The following is a 27,113-nucleotide window of genomic DNA, read 5'->3' on the forward strand; positions in this document are numbered from 1 at the left end:
TTTCTCATCAAGAGACTGAGCTCTGATATCCACATGGCTGTATAGACACAAGTGTCTGTTTTGCTGACATCAAACCTTTACAGCATTTTGTTTTCTTGTTCCAGCTGGTTTCCCTTTTTGCTGGCCAGAGTTCTTTGGTTTGGTTACCTTGCTCCTAATGTAAAAAGACCTAACAGGAAAGAAAATCTACTTGCATTTGTTCTGAGCTTCTCTATGGGGAATATGGTACTTACGAGATGGCCTCTATCATATCCATTCCCATTTCAACACAGCAGTGTGCATGGTCAGCTCTTGCTTCTGGCAACCCAGACACACAGTAATAGCAATCACCCAGGATCTTGATCCTTAAACAGTGGTTCTCCTAAAAAAAAAAAAAATAATAAAGGAGAAAGAAGTATTCAGATTATATTCATGCTTGCAATAGCTTGCCTTTTAGGGCAGTGAATATTTAAGAAATCTAGTGAACCAGCACAGTATGTCATTTTTGCAACAGAAGAATAAAAACAAGAGGAAACAAAATTATAATAGAACACTTACAGCTGCAAGCTTATCGAATCTGGCAAAAAGCTCGTTCAGTGTCATGACCAGCTCCTGAGCAGTGCACTGGGAGGCCAGACTTGTGAAACCCTCTATGTCTGCAAAGAGGATGCTTGGGAAAAGAGAAAAAAAAAAAAAGGTTACAAAATTTGTTGCTGATATTTGTGTAAGTGTAAATTCCAAGGTAGAAGTCTGGGATGGGGAAGCATGTAGGAGTGTCTCAGCCCTATAGCAACAAGGAGATGAGGAGCCCTAATGGCACCTTATGATGCAGCCCCTATCACACCTTGTAGCGGGTTGAGTTCGAAACCGGGCAGAAACACCAATTAAATGTAGTGGTTTTGATTCAAAATATCCATTATTTACTTATTTTTCTTCTGTGAGATAAGAATTAGGAGAAAAGCAAAGCAGGCACAAACCTTAAACAGTTGCAGTACAATGAAAGAGCTTTATTACTAACAGAATTAAAAGTAAAGAGAAAACAACAAAACAAAATTAAAGTAAATTCCCCCCCCCCCCCCCCCTTTCCAGCACTTCTCTCCTTTTATCCAGCTCACACAAGGGATAACAGAACATGGGATGTTAGTCAGTGTTGCAGTTCTTGAAAAAGTCTTTTCTCTTATGCTTAAGGAAGAAAAGGTTTTCCTTCAGTTGCACGTGGTTCCCAAACTGCTACCAACAGCACACCCGCCCGGAAACAAACAGTCTGCTGTGTGTAGAACATCTCTCCCATGAAGAATTTCACAGTTCTTTCATACTACAAAACATGGGCCATCACATGGGGTTATTCATCTTTTTAAGGATAAGTTATTTTGGCCTGCACACAGAGGCTTTTCTTCGCCACAAGTCTCTAACAGCCTCTCACTACTTCTATATAGCCTGACATAGGCACTCTTCACAAACTTCATAGGCACACGAGGATACTCCATCCCCCCATGTTCTTCAAATGGATTAAAGAGACAAACAGTTTGTGGTATTACGGTTTCTTACCACGGCATGCAAGAAGGTTTCTTTTAAGCTGCGCGCCAGAATCGCGGCACCGCCCTCTTCTCTCCTGTCGCCATTTCCAGCTCCGTCCCACGTGACTCACTTCTCTTTCTCTCTGACTCTGAAACCGCCATGTTGAAGGGTGTTCTTGTTCGGGCTTGACGGTGGGGAAAGCCTCGCTCCCTCTGTGCTGCTGGCTGCACGGTGTCCTCTTCAGTTCAGCACGAAGTGTGCTGGCTGCAGACAGGAGGCTCTGCCGGCTCCCGCTGGCTCCGCCGGCTCCGCATGGAGAGGAGAGGGACCCGCCTGTCCCCAGAAGCTGCGCTGGATGGGTTTAGCTGTGAGCAGTCCATGGCTGGTTTTAGCTGCCTGCGGCTCTGGGACAGTCCCCCCCAGCGACCCAGGGTCCGTGCCGTGGTGCTGAGAAAGGGGGAAAGGGGCAGTGGCCCCGGCCCGGCCCAGCGGGGCCGGGAGGCTCGGAGCCCCCCCCCACCTTCCAGCAGGCGAGCTCCGACCAAAAGGGGAAGTCCCGCCTTTCTGTGCGGTTTAAATATGTAAATTGTGAGAAGCGTAATTGGTCTTAAAGACTGTCCATCAACTCAGGGTCAACCCAACACATTCCACCCCTCGCTTCTTAAAATTTACATATCCAAAAGTTACTTAAAATAGCAAAACCAGAGCTAAAAGAAAACAAATTCCATAAACCTCCACCCCTAGAATTTTTACCACTACTACAAAGCAAATTTCTTCTATTATTCTACTTAATGTTATAACTTTCTACTTGCTCTGCTTATTATTTTCTCCTAATTAATCTTCATCTCACAGCGCTCATTAATTGCCCGCATTCTCCACCATTGATGTAGCGGGTTGAGTTCGAAACCGGGCAGAAACACCAATTAAATGTAGTGGTTTTGATTCAAAATATCCATTATTTACTTATTTTTCTTCTGTGAGATAAGAATTAGGAGAAAAGCAAAGCAGGCACAAACCTTAAACAGTTGCAGTACAATGAAAGAGCTTTATTACTAACAGAATTAAAAGTAAAGAGAAAACAACAAAACAAAATTAAAGTAAATTCCCCCCCCCCCCCCCCCCTTTCCAGCACTTCTCTCCTTTTATCCAGCTCACACAAGGGATAACAGAACATGGGATGTTAGTCAGTGTTGCAGTTCTTGAAAAAGTCTTTTCTCTTATGCTTAAGGAAGAAAAGGTTTTCCTTCAGTTGCACGTGGTTCCCAAACTGCTACCAACAGCACACCCGCCCGGAAACAAACAGTCTGCTGTGTGTAGAACATCTCTCCCATGAAGAATTTCACAGTTCTTTCATACTACAAAACATGGGCCATCACATGGGGTTATTCATCTTTTTAAGGATAAGTTATTTTGGCCTGCACACAGAGGCTTTTCTTCGCCACAAGTCTCTAACAGCCTCTCACTACTTCTATATAGCCTGACATAGGCACTCTTCACAAACTTCATAGGCACACGAGGATACTCCATCCCCCCATGTTCTTCAAATGGATTAAAGAGACAAACAGTTTGTGGTATTACGGTTTCTTACCACGGCATGCAAGAAGGTTTCTTTTAAGCTGCGCGCCAGAATCGCGGCACCGCCCTCTTCTCTCCTGTCGCCATTTCCAGCTCCGTCCCACGTGACTCACTTCTCTTTCTCTCTGACTCTGAAACCGCCATGTTGAAGGGTGTTCTTGTTCGGGCTTGACGGTGGGGAAAGCCTCGCTCCCTCTGTGCTGCTGGCTGCACGGTGTCCTCTTCAGTTCAGCACGAAGTGTGCTGGCTGCAGACAGGAGGCTCTGCCGGCTCCCGCTGGCTCCGCCGGCTCCGCATGGAGAGGAGAGGGACCCGCCTGTCCCCAGAAGCTGCGCTGGATGGGTTTAGCTGTGAGCAGTCCATGGCTGGTTTTAGCTGCCTGCGGCTCTGGGACAGTCCCCCCCAGCGACCCAGGGTCCGTGCCGTGGTGCTGAGAAAGGGGGAAAGGGGCAGTGGCCCCGGCCCGGCCCAGCGGGGCCGGGAGGCTCGGAGCCCCCCCCCACCTTCCAGCAGGCGAGCTCCGACCAAAAGGGGAAGTCCCGCCTTTCTGTGCGGTTTAAATATGTAAATTGTGAGAAGCGTAATTGGTCTTAAAGACTGTCCATCAACTCAGGGTCAACCCAACACACACCTGCAGTGCCCAGGAGCTCCTCTCAGTAAGGCTGCAAGCACAAAATGACCATGTGCTGCCAAATGACAATTGCAACTTGCCGACTGAGGCCAACCGTGACACAAGGATATCACATCACTCATCCGCCCAGGAGGGACTGGGAAAGCCCTGTGAAAGCAGCCCAGACTGGTTTGAAAGTACAATTATTTGAATCACAAGTATTATTAATGAGCCTTTGATTTCAGTGAATCAATATTAATGTTGTAGTGCAAGGACAACAGTGGGTTGTGAGTTTCTTTTTAACTGCACGAAGATTCTGTCTCATTGATAATTACAACATGGAAAATACTGACTTGCAATCAAACCCATCCATTATGGCAAATTTAAAACTATTCAGTAAAACAAGCAGCAGACTGCATCTACCTAGATCTAAGATAAAATGTATACATACATGCACATTCATACAAATAGAAAATTCATAAGCTCTACTTGTATATTGGAACATTTATCCAGTGGTTGATTTGTTCTTTGAAGTTGATTATTGCCATCAAGCTGTACTTGGAAAAGAAATTAAAAGTCTAAATAACAACCACTTTGGAATTGTTTCATCTTTGTAAAATAAAACTCCAACATGCTTTAGGCAAATTGCAGAGGTATGTTTTCAGTTGGAATTCCCTGCAATGTCTTCAGTCAGAAAGCAAAACCAACAAAAATATTTTCACAAGCAATTTTTGCAAAAAGCCTGAAACACATTTCAATTCTGGCATGCTTTTCATATTTTCCTTCTACATTTCAACTCAAATAAATCACCAACCAACCAACCATATTGTATTAAATACTTCTTTGTTAGTCAGACTGATGCTAAAATGTACAAGAAAAAAACAAGACAGGAATGAAGGGATGTCTGAATCAAAATATACTTTGCCATTTTTAAACACTTGAGAAAACACACAAAAATAAATCAAGATTCCACATATTTACAAATAAAAGTAAACCTTCTGAAGAAACACACTTGAAATCAAATGAAAGCTTAGACAAGTCTGTATTGCTCATAAGCAACTTAAGTATGTGCTAATATGTAATGTACAAATGGGAAATGTCTCCAGTTCTTGTGGCAGTAACAAAATGTGTCTTGTTGCTAGCACGTTCCTCTTCCAACTTGGGGCAAATTGCAGATTACTCACTTTTGAACATGTTCACACTCTTTGCTTGTGTGCATGTTGCAACAGCCTTGTGTTAGAACAGGAGAAATAAAGATCAGCTGCTGCTCTGACATTCAGGTGTCAGTGGGTGTATCTGAAAATACAACACAGGGAGGCCCTGAGCCTTCTCCTCATGCCTAATAAACATGGACAAATAACTGAGGTTGCTCCCTCCATTCCCCATTACTACCATGCTAGATAAATGGATCAGACATTTCTAGAAGTTAAATTGTGGCAATATTTTCTACCATGCAAATGAAGCAATCAGCAGAGACCTATGGAGCTGCTCTACACACAGATTTGTGTCTGCTGGCCAAGCACCTGAGTGCATTACAGCTGTGTCACCTGCTCTGCCACCAAACAGCTACACCACTGAGCTATCAGAAGACACTCTCTGGGGCACACAGGCTGCAGGGAATGGAAAACCTCATCAGGGTATGGAAAGGACTGCATGTGAGATGGCAGAGGACAGGTATCTGGGAACTGAAGACTGAGAGGATAGAGACACATCCGTGTCAGGCGACTGGAGAAAGAACAGGACAGGAGTCAGAGCAAACAGTCCTTGTGAACCTGAACCCAGCCTGAAGCCCCAGTCCTCTGCTCTCAACAAAGAACTGAAAGCCACTAAATCCCATTTTACTCCTCTGCATAATCTGTCCCCTCCACACATCCCTGCTAGCACTGCAGCTCCAGCAGCAGAGACACCAGCCAGGTTTCTCAGTCCCAGTCCTGCAAGGGAGGAACAAGGACCCAGGAACTTCAATTCCTTTTGTTATTAGCCCTTGTAACGCATAAAGTCAGCCTGCTCCCTGTAAAATAGGCAACAATCCAGAAGTGACTAGGAAAATGGTTTCTCTTACAGTAGCCATCAGGGAACAGCACATGATCCTCATCCTGTGTTTAGTCAGAGCTGCTATTTGAAAACAAAGCCTGTTATATCTATGTCCTTATACACACAACCCACATGCAGTGAGACGACTGAAGCACCTCCAGACCCTGCCAGTGCATCTTACCCAGACTAGCAGCCTTAGAGATTAAACACACAGCTTCCCACTCCCCTTAGCTCCTCGCTCCACACACTTCAGTCTTACATGTCAGACTACCCTTAGCAATGAAGAGATTTTATTAAAGAGCCATGGTGTTGGGGATTGTGATGAAGAGCCCTACTCAAGCCAACTGTTCATCAGTCTTCAGAGGTAATGCCATTTCCTTGCTGGTGGGAGGACAATGCCTGTAATGGGCCTCCCTTGTGCCAAAATGTGCAGTAAATGACAGTGGCCAACAAAAGGTCAAATGAAATAATTATTATAGCTATAAAATATCATGAGATAAGTAAGGCAGTGGTTTAGCAGTACTATTAGCTGAAGCTGATTAGAAGGGATTGACCACACAATCTGCAGTCTGGGCATCAGCAACTATTATAAGCCCTGAGTCCCAGTCCCTTCATCTGGGAAGCTACTGCTTTGTGGAAAAACCAGTTTAGTATGTAATTAAAATGTTGTAATGGCTTCAGAGCTCTTGATATATTTTCCATTCCATCACTGTCTTCAGATTTACCATCTGATTGGGTTTTGTCCAGCAGTAACCAGGGTATGACCTCAAAAAAATACAGAAAATGGTTTATTTCTGGGAAAGACAGAGAAGAAAAGAGGAATTATCATTAATTTTATATGTCTTTTAAAATTCTTTCTGTTTTATTTTGGTTGAAAAGTACCACAAATTGTGTTTTAGGGTAGAGGTGAATACTTTCCTAAGCTCCTATTTCAGTTCCTATTTCCAGCAAGAACTGGCTCAAGATTTCATAGCTCTACAAGGCAAGCTCAGTTTTATGCCTGTTGCCCTATGTGGCTCATGATACTGACAGGAAAACAAGATGAAAAAGAGCCTGATGGGAGATCCTGCCAGCCTCTCCTCTGCTTAGGGACCAGCCTGATACCTGCCTGCTCTCACCCAAGCACCAGGCAGGGGAACAGAAAAGGTGGGTACATGGATTATAACACCCCATAACTGCTGGCTCCTGCTGATTCCACCATTTCTGAAAGGCAGCACAGGGCAGGCTGGGCTCACAGCTCCAGCTGCTGCTGCCATGGGAATGCCAGCCTCTGCCTGAGTTTGGCTCTTCCCAAAACCACCAGGACACAGTGGACTGTAAGGCCTTCATGAATGGGATGTCTGGCTGCTTTCTGCACAGTGCTTCAGAAAGCTGCAAAGGCGGACTGAGCTGAAATGGAGGGAGGCACAGCTAGGAGGCAGAGACAAGAAGAGAACACTCCCAACCTGCTGAGCTCAGCTTTCCCATTTTTTGGTCTGTAAAGCACTCACACAACAGTTAAGATACACCTGGACAAGCAGCTCTGGAATCAGCAGAAGCCTGAGTGCAACATCCCAGAGACCAGCTCAGGTCCATCCCACTGCACAGGGAGTCCGACCACTGCAGGTCCTTTAAAACTATCTCCTGTAAGTCAGGTGATCCTTGCACTACTGGTGTACCCTGAGGCAGAAGCATCCCGGGGTCTTTGGGATGGCAAAAGATGGCAAAGGAGAACTTTCTTTGCAAGTGCGGGGGGGGAGAGATTTGGCAGAAAGCAAAGAAGAACATAAGGAATAAGAAGAGCTAAGGACAAGGTGGGAAGCAGGAAACCACATGAGACATTTAAAAACCACACACATCTACAGAGAATGATTTTGAAGTGCAGACTTAAGTGTCTGAAGCTAATACAGTTATCAAAGGAGGGACATGACACAGGTTTCCCTGCAAATGCAGGATTATTCAAAATGCTAAATTAAATCATCAGTGCTTCTAATGTAAAAACAAAAAAACCAGTCGTGTTCTATTTCAAGACATGTGCGCACCATGCACGCCAGCCACAACATAAATCAAGCAAGGCAAGAAACACAAACCCTATCACCATCACAACGGTAATGCCAGTCATGAATATAAACACCATGTGTTGCTGGAAACCAAACACCACAGGCACTGCATGGGAAACAGAACAAAACCCCAGACTCGGTGAGCTTTAATGGCTTATAATAGCTGCAAAGTGCTTCTGACTGGATGTCAACCAAAGCCATGGTATTTTACCACAATGAGCACTACCTACAAGAGAAGAAAGAGTTAATATGTCATAATGAAATAATCATTGTCCACTAGAAACAAGCATTCATGAGCAAAGATGCAACAAGGATGCTGCTGGCTATAGTCTGCCCTTGTCGGTGAGCTCACTAGGCTAATGGGTGAGGACAGTGTCTTAGGCTGCTACAACACCATCCACTGCAATTGGTGTTGAGTGTCATTAAGTCATACTGTGAACAAGGAAGAAGAAAGAAGAGGGACGGACTGGGATAAAGTTGACAAAACTCTCACTTGAAAGGCTGGGTTAGGCTCTTAACACCAAAGTAGGCTTTCAGAGAACCACAGTAATGTTAAAGTTGGAAGAGACCTCTGGAGGTCATCTTGTCTAACCCTCTGCCCAAGCAGGGCCACCTAAGTTGGCCCTTGGTTACCCAAGACCATGCTCAGATGTCTTTTGAGTATCTCCAAGGTGACAGCATCTCTTCAGCATTTTGGCAAATGAGTCGATTTTTGCACTTGAACATCTGTTTAATAGCCAGCTCCCCTCCAGCAATGTAAGCACAGAATTATTTTCCAGCTTCAGTGGCATAAACACAATATTAAGTTAATCTAGAAGTTTCTAGAATAGACAAGACACCAAGACACATCCAATCTCTCCTTCTTAGTTATAGCTACTTGGGGATGGGATGGCACAGAGATCCTCTGTGCGCCCTCTCTTCTACTCAGCCTGTGCACAAAATAGGACTCCAGCTTCCAGAAGCACTGAGAACATCTCATCATGCGCTTTCCCTGCTGAATTTGATAGCAGCAACAACAGAAGGACAAACCAAAACAAGCTGAGGACAAGTTCACAGCAGTGACCATGGTCAGGCGGCAGCATGGCTGGGAAAAGCAGCACAAATGTAAGCAAGGGCAGCAAAGCCCACCTAGGGAGGGTGAAGTGGCCCACACAGGTCATTGTGCTGGGTGACAGCCCAGGGACCGGTCCAGCAAGCCACTTCTAGACTATCTCAGGTCTCAACAGCACGTCAGCCTTGCTCTCTAGGGATGTCTATGTGACAGGCTAAAGACACAGCCTTAGCAATGCAAAAAATGTTCTCCAGAACAGCAGGACATCAGACAGAGCAGAGGTTAAAATTTTTCCTTTTCCTACAGTCATGGGAAAAAAGCAAACACAACATTAAAAAGATACACACTCTATCCTAAACTTATATGGTCATTTCAGAGAAGATCCATTTGGTATTGGAAATCACCTATTGTTTCAAATGAGCCCTAGCACTGCTGTGACGCATCAGCTGGCACAGCTCCCCCTTGGGAAGCAAGACTCATCCTGCACCATGACAGTGTTCCATCTTGAGATCAGTCATGCCGGCTCCCACTTGCTCAAGAGGGTGAGAAGGCACATATGTACACAAATGCTGTGATAAGCAAAGGAGTACTGGCAAGAGAGAGAAAAACACAAAATAGGAGGAAATACACACAAAAACCTTACAAAACCAAAACCCTGGAAAACTGTGAGCCTTTTCACCTTTTTTCTTTAAAACAAAAGGCAGAAAGCCTCCCTCCCATCTCTCTTCCAAAGCTGCCTAAAATGTAAACCAAACCCACATGCCATATTTGAAAAGTTCACTCTGCAAGGCCATAATAAGTGAATCTGGTGACAGCAAAAACCAACAAAGGAGCAGGAGACCAGATGGCTCTGGGAGACACTGGTGGCAACGTGCAAATTGCCAGCCACAGCCACTGCATGATGACAGCCAGGCTCATTGCAAAGACACAAACTGCAGAGCCCTGCTTTGGCTTGATTTTCTCGTGATTGCTCTCAGGTGAGTGTTACTGGAGGTCAGAAGTGTCCGAGGGGCTCATCTGGGAGATGCACATCACCAGCACAAACACTCCACATTTGTGGCTGCAGCTCTGTCTGCATTAGCAGTGCTGGGAATGCCCCATGGAAAGGATCTGGCCCTGCTGCTGCTCAGGAGCTGCTGAGAAAAATGGCACCATACTGCCCGTCATGGTCAGCGCTCCTCACCTCAGTGCCTGTGGTCTGTCCCTCACTGTCAGCACAGGAAATGAGAAGAAATTTAGATCCTGAAATCACTAACCAGAAGGGGAAAAATGCACCAGTCATTCAAAGAAAAGTTTTTCCATGACCTCCCTGCGTCTACAGTTCACAAGCATGAGTAGCATCCCCAGTTACTGGAACTTAGCTATAGCTAGGCAACACCAGTACTCTTCTTTTTTTTTTTTTTTTTTATACATGAAAAACTTGCTATCCTCTCCTTCTAAACATTTGGAGTTACAAGATTTTCCTATTTCAGCAGACTATATTTAACCAGATTGATTTTTCAACGGAAACAGGAGTAATAAATAGGCTTTTGGGAAGAAAAACTACTTGAGGAAGGCAAAACCAAATAAAAATAGATATGCAGGGGCTACCAGACAAACTATAGATGTGACGTATTATAGATGGCTTTGAGATGAGTGAAAGGAATTTTATTCCTCCATCATTGCCAGCCGAATTAGATGCTGCTGTCTGTCAAACCTGAAAAAGAAATCCAACCATCATAAATAAGACTTTGTGTTAGTAAGAAGGAAGAAATTTAGATGTTTTTCATGTATCTAAGAAGGGACTGATGGGAATGCCAATTTTTTTCCAGTTGTTCTGGTCAGGGGAGAAAGCCATGTAAATGCAAAAGATGCCAAATCCATTCCATCTCCAAGGAAGCTGAAGAGAGCAAAGCTGAAGGATAGCACCTTTTGCAGGAGGGAACCATGTGTAGTGCTGACCCCAACCTTGTGCCTTTGCTGTGGCTCTGAGCAAGCCCAAACCCACCCAGGTCTGCCTGACCAGTACAAAAGAGCTGGCAGGTCTGTCCAAACTGGACCTGAATCCAGCTCACACCACAATAAATCTCAGATTCATTTTTGTTCCACAAGAGAGCCTGAAATCCAGAACTGCATGTAAAAGGGAAAGGAGAAGCCATAATCTGGTTTTCAAACTTCAGGTGTACTTTTTCTTGTGAGCATTCCTGCAGTCTGTTTTCTGGAATTAGAGTGATCTCTGATATCAAAATCCTGCTGTAAACCAATAAGTAAGACAACAGAGCTAAGAGAATTCTGAAAAACAGACCAACACAGTTGTAGTTCTATTCAGGGCAGGAAGGCACTATTCCCACTATTCCTTCCTGCCTTCTCTTTGAGACAATACCTTGAAAAATCGACTGAAGCTATAGAAGCAGCATGGTAGGACAAAGAAACAACTAAAAATTTAGGCATTAAAGCAAAAGACAACCTGTTGCAAAGAGGCTGTGTGCCAGCAATCAATTGGTTGTCAGGGAAGGCAAGAGAGAATAAATTTTGTCACAGTTAACAGTTCCACATGTATATTCAAGCCCAGGCACATGGCATAGACATGAAATTGCCTCTAATCAGGTTTGTGATGCTTTCTGTTGTATATTGCTCAGGTCTTTGTATTTGATGAAGAAAGAATGAGCTCTTCATAGCTGTGAAAACTGCCTTCAGTCTGTTCTTCTCTGGTATCATGGATATTCAGGCAAACAATGATGCTTTTGTATTCCCTAACCAAAAAGCTGCAGTAATTCTGCATGCAGCCGTCACTTCAATCTACCCTTGCTTCTTCGCTCTTTCCAGTGTCTTTCCCTTTTGAGATTTATTTACTTTGTCATTTCAGCAAGTCAGGGTTTTCCTTCTGGAAAGTCACTACATAATGAAAACATTACATTAGTATATAAATGTCATAATTTAAAACATTAAGGAGCAATTGTGCCATTCCCAAAGTGGGTAGGGTAGCAAAATACGCAGACTCCCAATGGACGAGCTGAGAATGGACAAGTGAGGTGATGATCTGTGTACACAATTGCCACTGGTAGCTTGTTAGATCAAGAATACAAAATGGCCATTTGGTGGGAAAACTGAGTGCTGAAGAACACAAACATCAGTCTTCCTGCCCTTTTTGGAACAGTCAGTATGAGTGGACTCGCTGCCCCCCCACTTCTATACTTTTAAAGGTAGTTGAGCAGTCGTGTTTTTAAAGTTACACTGATGAAACAGTAAAGAGAAATGGCCCCAGAGCATTTAGACACACTTAACTGTGCACACTTTAAAATGGTCACTTTTCTGAGAAACACCAATGAACATCAGTGGAGAGGAACTGTAAAATGAAGACATTCCTTTGTCAGTTATTTTCAAAGTTGAAATGACTGTCCGAAGAAAATGGTGCAGCTCATTAACTGAGGGATCAATATTATTTGATTAATAAACAAACCTGATAATAAATTTAATAATAGACCACATCATGTTTTCAATGACAAGGGAGATTAGTTGCAATATCAGAGTCAAATGAAAAAATCCTGCAGGAAATTGAACTCATTATCTGGTTGTTGTACACTACATTAATTTTCCTTACCTGATAAGAAGCAGTAATGAATAGATACCCTCAACTCACAAGTAAAGTCTCCCAACTTTACAAGGACTATAATTTAACATTAAGGGGTGCTTTTCCTTTTTAAGATGTGACCTACCATCACATCTTAATTGACCAGTAGCACTTGGGTTGATACCTATCTTTGGTTCCTTTTGGTGACACAGAAAACTCCATCTTCCATGAAGAAACAAAGTAAATACAATGAAATTCTGTACAACCAGTACCAGCAGTAAACCCACTCCTCCTCAGAAGGCAGTTCAGGTGAACTTACTACGTAAGGATTTCTATGCAAAGATGGTCCTTGAACAGGGAACATGAAATTCCATGCATCTCTTCAGCCTCTAACATATCCCATATTCCGAATATTTGGCATATTTCCATGATTTCATAGGTAGTAAGCAGTGACATTAAGCAACTGTTAAAATGTCATTGGCGCTAGAAAAACAAAACCATGCTATTTCCTAGAGACAGAAGTATGGTATATGGATAAAATACATAAAGATGCTCAAAGTGTCATGGGAAAACCCTGACAAAGCAGGAATGTGAATCCTGGCCTCCTAAGTCCGGGAAACATCCACACAAACCCTACTCCTGACATGATAGAGTGGGAGCCATGGTGATGTCAGGTCTGCTCACTGCATATGTCAGTCTCTCTAACTTTCCCCTAAATCTCTCCTGATTTTTGCAATCAGTGGTTTCTTCTCATAATGAAGCAGACATATAATTTTAACTTGATTTCAAGAGAATTACTGTAATTGCCACCACCAGAATAATAGATCTGCATATAAAGAAATGGCTTTTCTCTTGCATTTTCCATTGGAAAATTTAATTTCTCTGTTAAATGCATTAAGATATTTCACTAAGCCATTTGCTTGCTACTCTCAATACTCACAAAATATTATCTCCAAATGTAGTTCCTGCAAACAGCTATTAGTTTACCAGTGAACTAATATCAATAAAATCAATAGAGTCTGACCAGATCTTCTCTATAGCATAGAAAGCCACCTTAGAGACCACTTAAAACATGTAATATGGTAATGTGTCGCATAGCATAAAAATAAGAGGAAAGTTGCTGTTTCAGGTCTTTCTACACCTTATGCAAAACCAGTCTAGCTAATTTCTGTTTACTTCCTATGCCACCACAGTAGCAGCAATTTTGGTTTTCACAAAGCTGCATGAAATGGAATTTAAGTGCTGGGGAGGACACATGCCCATCTGAAGGCTAGCACAGCTGGCAATAAAATTGTGGCTAACGAGTCACAGGACAAACACGTTGGGACTTTCCCTGTTGGCGATCTGGGGAATCCAGAGCCGAATTCACTTGCAGAGAAGGAAGAAGTCTGAACAAACTGCCTCAAGTGAAATGTCTTTTAGAGTATCCATGTTAACAGCCACACAGATCCTGTCCCTAGCACAGATACATTCAGGTTTCTAACAGATGCCTTGGATTAGAATAATTTGCTCTTCCAGGCAGGAGTAGCCACGACTGTAGTAAAGGGTTTCTAAAACAACACGTCCGTGTTCTCCCTGGGGGTCTGTGCTGTAACTGCATGAATTGATGTGGTACAAGTTTCCAACATGAACAGGGCCTGGGGCTGTCAGGCAGATCTGGAGCAGTGGAGAGGGCAGTGGGAGGAAACAGAGCATGCGAACAGAACACAAACTGTAAAGATCTTTAAACAATCTGGAATCTGCAAATGGCAGCTGTGGTATTTGGTGTTTGTATGGCTGGGTTTAATGCTCTTATAGTTCAGATACCAGGAGATGATTCCCTATTCTTATGCACCAAGCCACTCTCTGAAAGCCTGAAAATGCTTAGCACAGCTACTCTATTTCTTATATACCACAATAAACAAACTTGCAGAAGTGCTGGGTTCTAATAGCCACTGCAAAGAAAGAAAGGCGGCGGAAAAGCGCAGCAGCCCACACAACATCAAATGCTGGTAGGCTCAGTGCTAAATAGCAGATGATTCTTACTGAATAACTGCCCTAGATTTTGCAAACAATACAGAGAACAGAAATAGAAACCCATTTACATATTGCTGTTAATAACTTTATTTATAGTGTCACAGCTAGAGCACAATAACTGCAGCCATGGCTTAACTTGAAAGCCATTCACTGTGGAAGAGTCAGACAGACACTGTTTTCTCAATCCTTATGCAACCAAAAAAAAATCCTGCTGACAACATCCAGTCACCAGAATCCTTGTAAACAGAAACAGAAAAGAAATTAACAGCAGTCAAAGGCAAAAGCAAATCATCCCCAGGATCGCCTTGGCCTCCGCATCTTCTAGGTACTTAGGACATGCTGTGGTTAATCTAAGACCACCGGGGCTAGAAACCCTGGCAAATAATTTTTCACTTCAGTTTGAGCCTTGAGACAGCATCTTACAGGAATACTTGACTTTTATTTAGTTTATTTCTTTGGTCATTATTTGTTGTTTGAATTAAGTAATACAGACAGGGCTCAGAGTAAGTCAGCAGCTACAATAACAAACAGTATGTGTCCAGCATTTAAGAGAGGCCCTCCCATATCCATGCTGCCATCTACACAACTGTAGCCAAATCTTACCTGGGAGTCAAAATTCCTGCCAGCCAAAATACCACTGGCCTGACACAAAAGACTGGCACAACTTCAAGGTACAGAAATGTACACAGAAATTTGTATCCTTGATTCCATGGTATTTTGCAAATGCCTGCTATTTATAAGTAAATGGAGTGAAATTGAAAGCAAGGCAACCATCTCCTAAGACCCTTCACCCAAGATGTGAGAAAACATGGATCTAATTTTTCCTGTGAATCCAGCCTGAACTGGACAAGTGGCTATTTTGGATTGGGAACAGGGGTACCCTCAGGATCTCATGCTACAGCTGCTCATTACATATAAAATACTCAGAATAATTAGAGGCAGAGACAGCAAGTGCTCCGCTCTGCCCTGCTGATTATGGTGCGCGCTGTGACATGGGACAGTGGGATTCAAGCCGCTGCTCCGGGGTTTGATTCTTTTATGTGAAAAAATGAGACAGAGTTAACAAAAGAGAATGAGGATGCCTTCTTCATTTATGGCCTCTCCTAGGAGATGTGGCCTCAAACGCCCTCTGGTACATGGGAAAACCAAATCCAGATAATCTACCCTGGCACGCGGGTTGAGCCTCTACACTCCTGATGAGCATGGTGTGCCTCATCACTTGTGCTTCTTCAGGTCTTCCCTACCACTGTGTTGTACTTTCTGCCACATGGAATGTCAACTGAATTAATTCTCTGTGTTTCCATTTCAGAGAGGAACAGAGAGAAGCCCCTTTGGCACAGCAGCCCAGCCGAACTGCCCCTCTCGCTCCCCCCGCGGATACAGCCAGTGCCCATGAGAAGTGCCCAGCAGAGAATGTGTGTGTTTGTGCACACTCCCTGCTCGCTGCTTCAGCACAACTCCTCAGAGCCTTCAAGATGTAGTCATCAGGACATTTCTGCAATGGGAGCCAGGCATTTCTGAACTCTGATCAGCCTCACTACCAAGTCAAATTAAAGAACTCATGGTCTGTCTCAGTTTTTAAGTTTACAGACAAGATACCATTTTCAATTTACTCCTTCCCCCATTGCATACTTCCAAGGAAAAACAGCTCAGCAGGCAATTTCAGTGTTCCTGGGCTTTGAAAGAAATTTATAAACACTTCCAATTTCAATAACAAAATTGTATGCAGTTTTCAGTTGAAAATTACAAAGAGTACGGGATATTAAAAGCAGAATATCTCTTACAATTTACACTCTGTAACAATTTTGCCTTTACATGAGACGTGTTGTCCTAAACTGTGACCTGCTTGCCACTATTTTGCAGAAGGGGAGAATCTTAAGGAAGAAAGGCAAGGATGCAAGTTTTTTCTCATTTTTAATTGAAACAAAGTAGAACTATTAAATGAAAAGGCCTCTTTTTCTCTTGCTTGGAAAGGAAATGAATCTCACAAAGGGGCTTACAGTAGTTTTGAATGCAACCCAGAACAAAAGGTTCCAAATGAAACAGAATAATTATACTTTTATGGATCAGCTCTTGGCATTTGTTGAAGCCTGATCTGTAACTGCAATTGCTCAAGTTCCCCTGAGCAGAAGCCAAAGTTTTGTTTGTTTTGTTCTACAAATTGATTCTTATTAGCTCATTCTTTGGAAACAGCCAAGGCACAAAGCAGCGGTGCATTGGTGTGCATGCTCCTGGGAATGGAGGCTCTCCACCAGCACTGCAGTGGCCCATAACTGTCCACTGTCTACACCTGCTTGTGTCTGGTTTCCATTCTCTCTTCTCTTTCCCTCCAGACATGCTAACAATTGGCAAATTTGCTCCTTTTGTTCCAAGTTTTTTTTGCCTTTCCCATATTTTTTGCCTACCTCTCCTCCCCACTAATATCCCATCAGCTCTGTGACATCGGTTCTCTCTGTTCCTTCATGGTCCAGGGTGTCACAAAGCACCTCTCTGAATTGCTGCCTCATTCAGCATGGATGTACGGGTCTGCCAGGCCTTGGAGATAACAAATTAAGTAGTTGTGAGAAGAAGGAGGGTTGTCCTAGTAACCTTCTATTAGCAGCATTCCCCACAGTGAGCAGGAATGGATCCAGCGTATGATCACACTCTGCAAAGAATCATGCTTAAATTAAAACCCTACCCAAACCACCACCATCCAAAAACCCTAAAACAATGAGCTGACACGGTGGATCAAACTCACTACTGTAACTCTGCTGGGAAAATTCCCCACTGCTTCCTACATGCACCTTCCTTTTCATGTGAGATGACAAGTTGTGCTTCCAGATGCTCTGCACAGCTACTGATGGGGACAAACAGGCATTTACAGCTGATCTGACAACTGAAAAAAGCTCTGGTCACCCAGCCTTCTCCACGCCACTTACTGGGGAGTTCTCTGCAACAAGAGGCTAGGAGAGAATATTTTGCTGATAGTCACACAGATCCAAGTTTTATAAGTAGTCACCACACCAGATTTTTCATCTTGGGGGTCGGTTCTGTAGAACTGGAGATGAGGAAGTTGATTTTGAATGTTGATGATCCTCCTATATATTTAAGGCATCAGTTTAGGAGGTTGATTCAAAATAGGGACATGGTTACTGGTCAAGAGCTTCCTTAGATTTTCTCAGTGCCTTTGGGAGCCTCAGATATTTGCCAAAATCACATACAGCACCCATAAAGATCTCTGTTGGTCAAGGTATCAAGGAAGATAACTTATATATTCTTATATTTTGGTTGCTTTTAAAACGGCATCACACAGATACTTCCCAATCTCTGAAAGCTATCTGCAAACTTCTGAGTCCCCAGAAACTACACAGTTTTACAAAACCTTATTCCCACCATTTAAAACTGTGTTCATCCTTCCTGGGCTTTGTAACAAAACCACAAAAGGGCACAGAAAAACCTCAGTTTTCTAAAAAGAGGACTTCTACCATTCCACAAGGGCAATGCCATGCCAATGGGATGTGTGTGATGAAATTAATTTAATCTTTGGGTCTTTTGCCTCCTTTGCTCTTTTGTGCAGTCCTCCTTTGGTGCTCCTCATTTGTTAGTTCTGTTTCTGAAGTGACCTGTTCTTAGTTGGGTTTCTTATAAAAACTCCCCATACAGAATTATGCAGACTGCACAGTCAGTACCAACCTCTCCCCAGCTCTTTCACCAGTTAGTATAAAGCAAAGTTAATAAAAAAGAGAAAGTTTAAAAACTACACTATGACTTTCATTTGCTGGAGGACATAGGCTCAAGTTAGCAATGTACTTACTTGAGTCACAGGATGCCAGACCACTTGAAAGCTCTTCTCCACTAATTAGTTTCAGCTTTTGTCTCTTCTTCATTATTTATCCAGTGTCAAAATTATATATACACCAGTAGGAACAGATGCGCAAATTAGCAGCAATTGTTGAGGGATATAAATATAGTGTAAGACAAGAGAAGTTAATCCATCCCCATCCAAAACTGTGCCTCTGTTTTATAGCTTCTGTAAGAGAGCTTCAAGTAGTTTTGCAAAGTTCGCTGCATGACAGAATAAAAAGTTTAACTAATTTTTGCTTTTCAGTCATTATCATCTAGGGAGGAAGCAAAAAGGTAGGATGATTTTAATAAGAACCTCTTCAAATGTTATATAAACTCTATGTTCTTAAAACCACTTTGCATGTCAACTACATGACAAAGCAGTTCATTAACTGAAATTTCACAAAGTCTTTACAGGAGAAAAGCAACTCTGTAAAAGCAAGTCTTCACAAAAGAGAAGTTTTGTTCAGAGAATACTCAATTTTTCTTGTCAAGGTTACTCTAGAGTATGGAGGACTGGAAGTGAACTAGTTGAATAAACATAATTTGATGCACTTTTTTGACTATAAATTTGATACATTTGTTTTTATCAGGCCAATCAGCAGTCATACTTACATTTTTAAAAATTTAATTTATTCTTAGTACTACTGGAGAAAAAAGAGAATCCAAATAACCTTGATGAGGTAAAATTCTGCTCTGTAAACTTCTGCAGGCACCTTCATTATTGTCTCCAAATTACTATTCACAGTATTTCATCATTAAAACATCTAACGCTCTTCAATCCATCACCCTGTGAACTTCACAGGCCCCTGTGTAAACTCAGAATAGCAGGGTGTGAATTATACATCACAGGCCCTTCCTAATTGCTGATGGCTTGCTGGTGGCTGCAGATCTGCAGTCACCTGGCACGCTGCACTTTTGGGATGTTATCTTTATTACAACACACGTGTTTGAGTAGAGCATCCAGCGGGGTGCCTTGCAGCCAGTTATATCTGTTTCGTTCTTCAGGGGGTACAAGGCTCCTTCACGCCCTTGAAGACACCAGGAGCTCCCAGCAGGGGAGATCACAATATATTCCCAGTTCAAAGAGAAAGATCACAGATCAAATGAATACTTAAACATGTTAGCATGTATTTGTTCTTAAAGGTTGCTGTGCACACACACAAAGAGGTAGCTTTGCTAAAATATATAAACCTGCTGTATTTTTTGGCTTAAAAGCTTTCATGACTGATCCATCAATACATTTATTATCGAGAGGGAGTGATCCTGGGTTGAAACATCCCTTGTAAACTAACACCCAGCCTTATTGCCCAGCTTTGAGGTCAACTCCAGGTGTAACAAGGCTGAAAAGTAAGCGAATTTATTTAAACATGAATTTTAGTGTGAATTACAGTCTCCAAAAAACAAGTGACTTTTCCTCTCAAAACCAAGAAATTGACTAGGAAGAGCCAAGTGATTGGTGGTGGTAAGAGCAGAGTAATTCACCTTCATCCATGGGTGAAACCTACTCCTGCACTTTCTAAAGCTTATTGCTAACTTGAAAGAAAAAAATCTGCAACATTAAAAAGCAAAGATTCACCCCTGGCAGGCATAGGTGAAACTCCCAGGATCTGGCTCTTGACAGGGAGAGTTCCTGCTTAGGTAAAATTCACTGCTGTCATTTGGGGAAAGACGTGGGCAGGCTCATTTCCCTCCTACTCACTTTTCTCATCCTACAGCCTCAACCAGAAGTTACAGCAATTAAATGCTCTGAACTCACATGAAACCCACAGTTACCCCCCACCTATGGGCAAAAATAACTTTCTACTGCTCGTGGGCATATACCTTGAATAAGGAAAAGGAGGGAGAGGTCTTGCCAAGACTTGATTCTGAGAAACAACCAACCAACCCATCAACACACTTTGGAGGAAATCGAAGCTCACGGACTGACAGGGAGAGCAGCAGCAAGGATGCAAGACATGGATAAAACTGGCTCTTGGGCTTTCTCCTGCTTAATGCTGCTCTTCTTTGTTTTTACACATAAGCCATCAATTTTCATTCTGCTTCCCCTCAAAAAGGAAAGAAGACAAGGAGGAAGATGGATTATACAGTAAATATTAAAAAAGTTATTGTTCCTGCCCTTTCCTGGCAATGAGGCCTTCCAGAGAAATTAAAGATATACAAACTTTGGCTGAGATGAGGGATTGTGTAATCTTTGAAATTACCCATGGAAGAACTGTCAGAAATTTATACCTATCATAATGTAATTCTATTTATTAAGGATGGTAAGTACTTCACCACTAAGAAACATTAAGACCAGAAATCCTGTGTGTGAGGACAGTGGGAGGAGGGAAGAAAAAGATGTTTGCTTAGTTGAATTTTTCCTCAAATGTTGTAGTTCACAATTCCATTGAACCTTGTAACCTGGGAATTTAAAAAAAATCATAAGCAACTAATATAGGCATCACAACACCTAAAAGGTGAAGAGGTTAAGTTGAAACAGCTGGTCTGAATACCCTGACACTCAGCCAAAGTGCAACTATTTGGTCATTTTTAAGCAGAGAACTTTTTGGTGTTAGAATGTCATTAAATCAGAAGACAAGTTACAAATGCTTTTCATTTAAAAAGCTGAAAGCAAATGGTCTTGTTTCATTTCTGCAAATGGTTTAGTTCAAGTTGTCAAGAAGTTTAAGAAACTCTGAAAACAGGTTAATGTTGTTGAGTACATGATTCATAAGAATTATGTGAAGGGGAGAAGAGAGGAAACTGTCACTTTTACTGCACTTGGATGCCAGCCCTAAAATAAGCTTCTTGGAACAGTTCATCAAAGGAATTTCAGTGACAAAGCCAACATTTATCCCTTCACAGAGGACTTCAAGCCTCCTTTTATAGCACAGAGATTACTATATTTGGCCAAACCTAGATAACATTAAAGCCATTATCACTGCAGTGAGACACTATAAATAGCAATAGTAGTGTAAAACACTTAAAATTCTGTCCGGGAAGCATGATATATAAACAATATTATCTATGCATTATTTAGCGCTTGTCTATCAGACATAATCTCATTCACGATAACATGAACAAATTAGTTACATAATTCACCTTGTTGTTTACCCAAAATCACTTGCATAGTCTTGGGAACTCCTTTCCTGATTGCTTTTGACAATAGACTTTATATTTAACACACACACATATGTGGGAAAGGTCAGATCATGCTCTGAGGTTCTGGATTTGTCAAAGTTAATTCTCATTCAATAAATCAGCACAGGAAACTGTTTCATTCTCTATTTAAAGGTTCTGTTCACGTGCATCAAAAGAGAGTGTATTAACCTCAAACATTTTCATCTTTGTTTTGTCACCATACTAAAATTTTCAGAAGACCATAATCCTGAAACAAATTTTGCTGCCAAAAATTACAGGAAGTTATATTTTCATTGTGGATAAATTAGTCTCTGAACTTTACTTTCCATAACAATAATCAGGAGATTATGAACTCATTTGCAGGAAGTCCAGATAAAAAGATTTGCTCAAAAAAGATTTTCTTTTACCCATACAGGTCAAAAAGACCACTGTATTTTGCATTTAAAAAAATCATATTTCCATTATGGAGAGATATCCCACCCTCTAAGAGAAGTGTAACTCAGTAAGCAATATCATAATAGAACTGCTCCTTGTTAAAGGCTGCGTTTTACAGACTTACTACTACTGGTACTTGAGGAAGAACTCTTCTACACAGGTTTAAATGGAATTTTTTTTTCTTAAACAAAAAGAAAAAAAAAAAAAAGGAAGTGTGTAACCTCTTTTTCTTAAAAAAAACCCCTGAACTGTATAACCTAGAACCCAAAACTAGCATATAAGAGCAAACTGGAAAGTTAAGGACACTTAATTTTTAAACTGAAAAAGAAAGCCTACATGCATTAACTTCACATAATTTTAGAATAACATTTTCTGCTGGTAGAGTGGTTTGGGTTTGGTTCTTAATTAAAATTAGAGGTGGTCTCAAAAGCCCATACCCAATCATCCCTGAAAATTAAAATATTTAATCTTGTCTGGAAGAGAACTTAGTAAGCCACTTCTCCCACACAAAATGTCAAACCAGGCTAAGTGCACGAGGCTGTGCTCCTGTGTCTCCTGAGTTCAAAGGACCCAAGTTAAACTCATCTGGATGGAAACCTCCAGAGCCTCATTATTTCCATGTGAGTTTGGAGAGCGACCTCACTCTGAAGATCCAGCAAAAATCAAGATGTCAGGTTCCAGGCATTAAGATGACAATCAAACTTTTAAATCAATAGCTAACAAAAATTCTCATCCATTATACTTTTGTTTAAAATCTATCTTTATACTCAATCTGGGAGAATGGTGGGGGGAAGAATCACTGAATACAGCTGATGGAGAAAGAAAACCCACACTTCTGTGCGAACACACAGACCTTCCCACTCCTCTGAACTGCAGAGGAAATGCTCCTGCTGATAAATCATCAACAGGAAGCCAGATTCAATGGCTGGGCACAGCACCCTTGCACTGACTTCACATACTTCTCAATTGCCTTGACACAATAACCTTTAGCTCATAAAAACTTGGATCTTATGACATTTTCGAGTAGTGACGAACACAAAACAAAATTGCTTGGAGCATTCTCATCTCAAAAGCCTCCCCTTGAGCATTTCCCTGTGCAAAGTAAAGAGCATGCTTGCTTTTATTCAGCCAGTTCATTAATCAGTGTCACCGAGATGCTACCTCCCCCCTCCACGATGTTTCTGTGTGCATGTAAATGCTTCAAAATCATCCACAGTCATTCCCACCAGAGGTGGTTTCAGTGCACCCAGGCAGGAGCAAAGGCTCCGTGCTGAACTCCTGGTGTGAAATGAGTCATTTGTTCCAAATCATGTTTCCTTTCTTCAATATTCGTACTTAGTTATTCATTTCCCTAAAGTACATGAAGATGAGATGTTCCTGAGTTATTTTCTGTTTGCTCTCAGCACATACACTATTTTATTCCTATTTCTTATCTCACTTTTCCAGCCTTTTCCATGATTTCAGTGGGTTTTGGTTTAGGACCTCACAGGGACAGATAACAAAGCCCACACTTTGAGGAAGATATCATTTAAGTTGTTTCCTCTTGCAAGATCTTTTGAGACCTTAGAGTCCCTTTGCACTGGAGATAGTCGGCACCTGCAAGGGCTTGATTCCTAAACACCCATTACCATGAGGAACAAAGTTAAAATTACTTTTAAGCTGCAGAAGTGGAACTATTACATAAATGCTTATCTTATTCAATAAATATGCAAGATGTGAAAATTAAATGTTTGCAAGCATCCTGTTAGCTACCCATCAGGAACTGACTGGTGCACATGACCATTTATGTATATGTGTTTCACCTTTCATGTTTCTTCACAGCTGTAGCTGAAAATCATTGCTGAATCTCCTTTCTCTACTCTTAGCCATGTGTCATTTTTGAGATCTCCATGTCTTCATACCAACCATTATCTTTGGGCTATTTTTTCCAGTCACTATTGTTCCATCAGATTCCCCTTCCCCCTTTAAAATTTTCCAGTTGCAAACTTAGTTCATTATTGTTTATTTAGTTTTTGTATATGTAGTCATATAAATTAATATTTCAAATCAGTATCATCCTAAAGAGATAATCAGCTTTACTAAGATTTGACTACGGAACAATTTTCAAACCTACAAAATAATGACATGGAAATTGATGTGAAAGACTAAAATACCATAGTCTCATGCTGTACCTAATGAATTGCACTTAGTTTGAATGTCAAGTTGACCTTTGAGTAATGGACAAAAGTAATTCACAAACAGCATCTATCACTAGAAATTTACACACCTACTTGAACAAGCTCAGTGTCATTAAGGAAAAAATGAATGTGAAGACACAAAACTTAATTTACTGTAGCACAAAGTCTGCTGAGGGCACTGTGGATGGCCTCTTCCCCTCCCCTTCATCACCATGCATATATCCTTTATTTTTCATCACTGAACCATTACTGTCTTTGATTTCTGATACTGTTTTTTTCTTCAGTATTGCTAGTGGATCTTTATCTCTTTACTGAGTCATAACCAAAAAAACTGAAGGGCTGAATTCCATCCAAGCGAGCACACAGACTTGCCCTGACTTCAGTGAGTTTTATATAAGACTCTACATTCAACACTGAGCAATCTCCCAATTTTCTGCTTGTACATTACCTCTCCCAGCTATCCTCAATCCTAAGATAATGTCTTCAAATGCATCAGAATTTCATGTGGATGTTTCCACGTCAACTGTTGGAGGGTGTGGTATGTTAGAGATGTAAGAAACTCACTTTCATCTGTTGAGCATAAAGTATCCGAAAATACAATTCACCATCATACTCAAGCTACATGAGGGAGAAAGGCTACACAAGCAGCTCACAGGAAAAACTCTTTTTGTAAGTGGAGATGGAAAAGGGAAGCTTTCTGTCTCCAGCCCCTTTGTCTCAAAAGAAGTACTTATAAACTGACAGAGCTGTTACACAGTTCCAGGACCTGGCTTAGCTGAGACATAAGTATCTCCAAAGAGATCAGGTACCACAGCAGAGGTGAAATGCATCAAGATTAAATTAAACTTTGTAACTGCAGCCTATAAAGCTATCAAGCCATCTGAAGCACTATTTTATTGCCTCTTCCCTGGGAAACTGGACAGCGGGAACCAGGAGATGTTCAGAAGCTCCTGGGGCTGGACTACTCCAGCAACACAGGCTGAGTTCGATTTTGCATGACTTGCCAGAGACTGGTTATCAAACCCTTCTCCTCATTCAGGTAGACCAAGGAGAAACACATTGCTGGGTGACTGAGCAGGTGTCAAGGCTGTCACTAATGGACACCTTTCTTATAATTCCAAACTGCCAGAAACCACCCCAGAAAATCTTAACCTTAGCCAGGCTCTGCAATTCACCCTGAGGGAAGTGTTCCTAATTTTTACCTTGCATTCCATCATGTCTTATCAGAGGGGTGCTTGTAACCATCCAAAAATAACTGAACCCCAATATAATACCTTCTCAAAATCATCAACACTTACTGCAGGAAAGAAAAAAGGGAAAAAAAAAGGAAAATGCAAGGAAAGAGATCAGTTCAAGTCACTTCTCAAAGCAAGATATTGCCGGAATGAGGCAATCCTCCTACCATCCTATAAACAAACTTTCAAAAGTCAGCTAGCGACACTTCAGAGTCTTTACACTTATTTTGGATCATGTCCCACTGACATCTTCGTCCCTGGGTGTTCAGGGCCAAGCACTCTTTCCCCATGGCTGGGAGACAGGCTGCTGTTCTTACCTGACATTGTCATGCTTCTGGATGTAGATCTTATGAAACATCATGTCTTCCTGTTTGGCATTAATGTCAGCTTTCATCTCCATGGCAACATGTCGAGGAAGTACAGAGAGCAGGAGACGCTCCTGTGGAGTCAGACAGATGAACCAATTAAAACACCTGCTGCCCAGTTAACAAACACACTTTGTTCCTTACTGGGGAGAAATGACTCATCAGTTTGGTGAGAGATGAGTACAACCAAGCAAAATGGGCTCCATAAACCCAGTAACTGATCCCCTAAGCAGTCATATGCAATTCTGTTCCCAAACTCAACAGTAAGAATTCAATTATTTTAGAAGAAAAACTATTATTTTTCATTCCAGATGCACTGGGCTTACAATCATTGTTGCCGATTCTTGCAAATGAGGGAACCATGCAACTCAAAGTGTCCGTGCACCGTTCTTGGAAGGACCCTGATAAATGATATTGTCTGACCTCCCACACAGTCTCTACACACCACCACGAAGTCTTCCTTCACCTAACACCAGAGGAATGATACCCCAACACCCTTGGGCACTATTTAAAATTCCTTCCTTGCTTATCTAATTATCTAAGCACATTCCCCCAGCAGGCACAAACCTGCTCTTAGCAGTTAAAATGTTGTAGAAACGTCCCGATAAAACCAGCATGAAAAGTATTATACTGCTACACTTTAAAGTGCTATTAGTGCCCAATTGCATTAAGACCTGTGAACCCACCCACTCACCTACAAGAGTATTTTCAATAACCACATATCATCAGCAGTTTGTGGCTTTCCTTGCCCCTCATTTGGCACTTTTATTTACTGATCATATCTTTCGTGACTTTTTAAACATTATTTTGCAAGCTGTTCTGTATAGACTTAGCAAAAATTGACAAAATGATGACTTTCTGGTGATTCTCCTAGAAGCTCACATAAAAACAAGTGCTTGTTATTATTCTAAATTTGGTGCCAATTTCACACAGAAATTATAGAATTTAAATCTGTGGGTAATTTGTGCCCCAGGGATGCATCTGTTTATATCAGAAATCACACCTGAGAATGCTGCCCAGAGCTTAATCCTATTCCCAGTCACACCCCATGAAGTTCAAAAGAGTTTTCTATGGCTCATGAAGGTGGGAAGCATCTCCTTTGGGATCTGCTCTGCCATGGTCCAGTCCAACCTGCAGGCAGTGCTCTGGGCTAGCTGAAGAATCCCAAAAGCTTGTGCCACTCTTGTCTTTATTTTTCTTTCCTTGCAGTGAGCAGGAGGAAGAAAAGGGCCTTCCTTCTTGGTGATACAGACAGAAGGTGGTGCAAATGAAGGTCCCTAACCTTATCTAACAGCTCATTAATTCTCAACAACACAGGGAGCAGCAGGGCTCAAATGCAGGCCTGACTCAGAGGGGTCAGCAATCCTCTCCCAAGTACTCACGTCACCAAACCACTTGCCTGTCCTGCAGTTACAGGCACATTTCTGGTTTCTAATTCCTAGTTTTAACTGAAAGTTCACCATTTATTCCTTCCTCTAAGGAGAGAGAGGAACCCTGGGGGAACCAGAGGAAGATGAATTCACTGAAAATGTGCTCAGCATGCACTGAGACATTTTTTAATCTGTGGCACTGCTCAGTACT

General features: G+C 41.9%; 1 protein-coding gene across 1 annotated transcript in view; it reads right to left on the reverse strand.

The window, feature by feature from the left end:
• Nucleotides 1-27,113, reverse strand: part of ADCY5 (adenylate cyclase 5) — a 208,260-nt gene that overhangs the window by 56,861 nt on the left and 124,286 nt on the right. Inside the window, exons 3-5 of the mRNA XM_032115118.1 lie at nucleotides 25,485-25,606; nucleotides 538-649; nucleotides 234-361 (exon numbers count right to left, since the gene is read on the reverse strand). Of these exons, the coding sequence (XP_031971009.1) occupies nucleotides 234-361; nucleotides 538-649; nucleotides 25,485-25,606 (362 nt within the window). The remainder of the gene's footprint in view (nucleotides 1-233; nucleotides 362-537; nucleotides 650-25,484; nucleotides 25,607-27,113) is intronic.

Source organism: Corvus moneduloides, chromosome 7, assembly GCF_009650955.1.
Source record: "Corvus moneduloides isolate bCorMon1 chromosome 7, bCorMon1.pri, whole genome shotgun sequence".
Classification (NCBI taxonomy): Eukaryota; Metazoa; Chordata; class Aves; order Passeriformes; family Corvidae; genus Corvus; species Corvus moneduloides.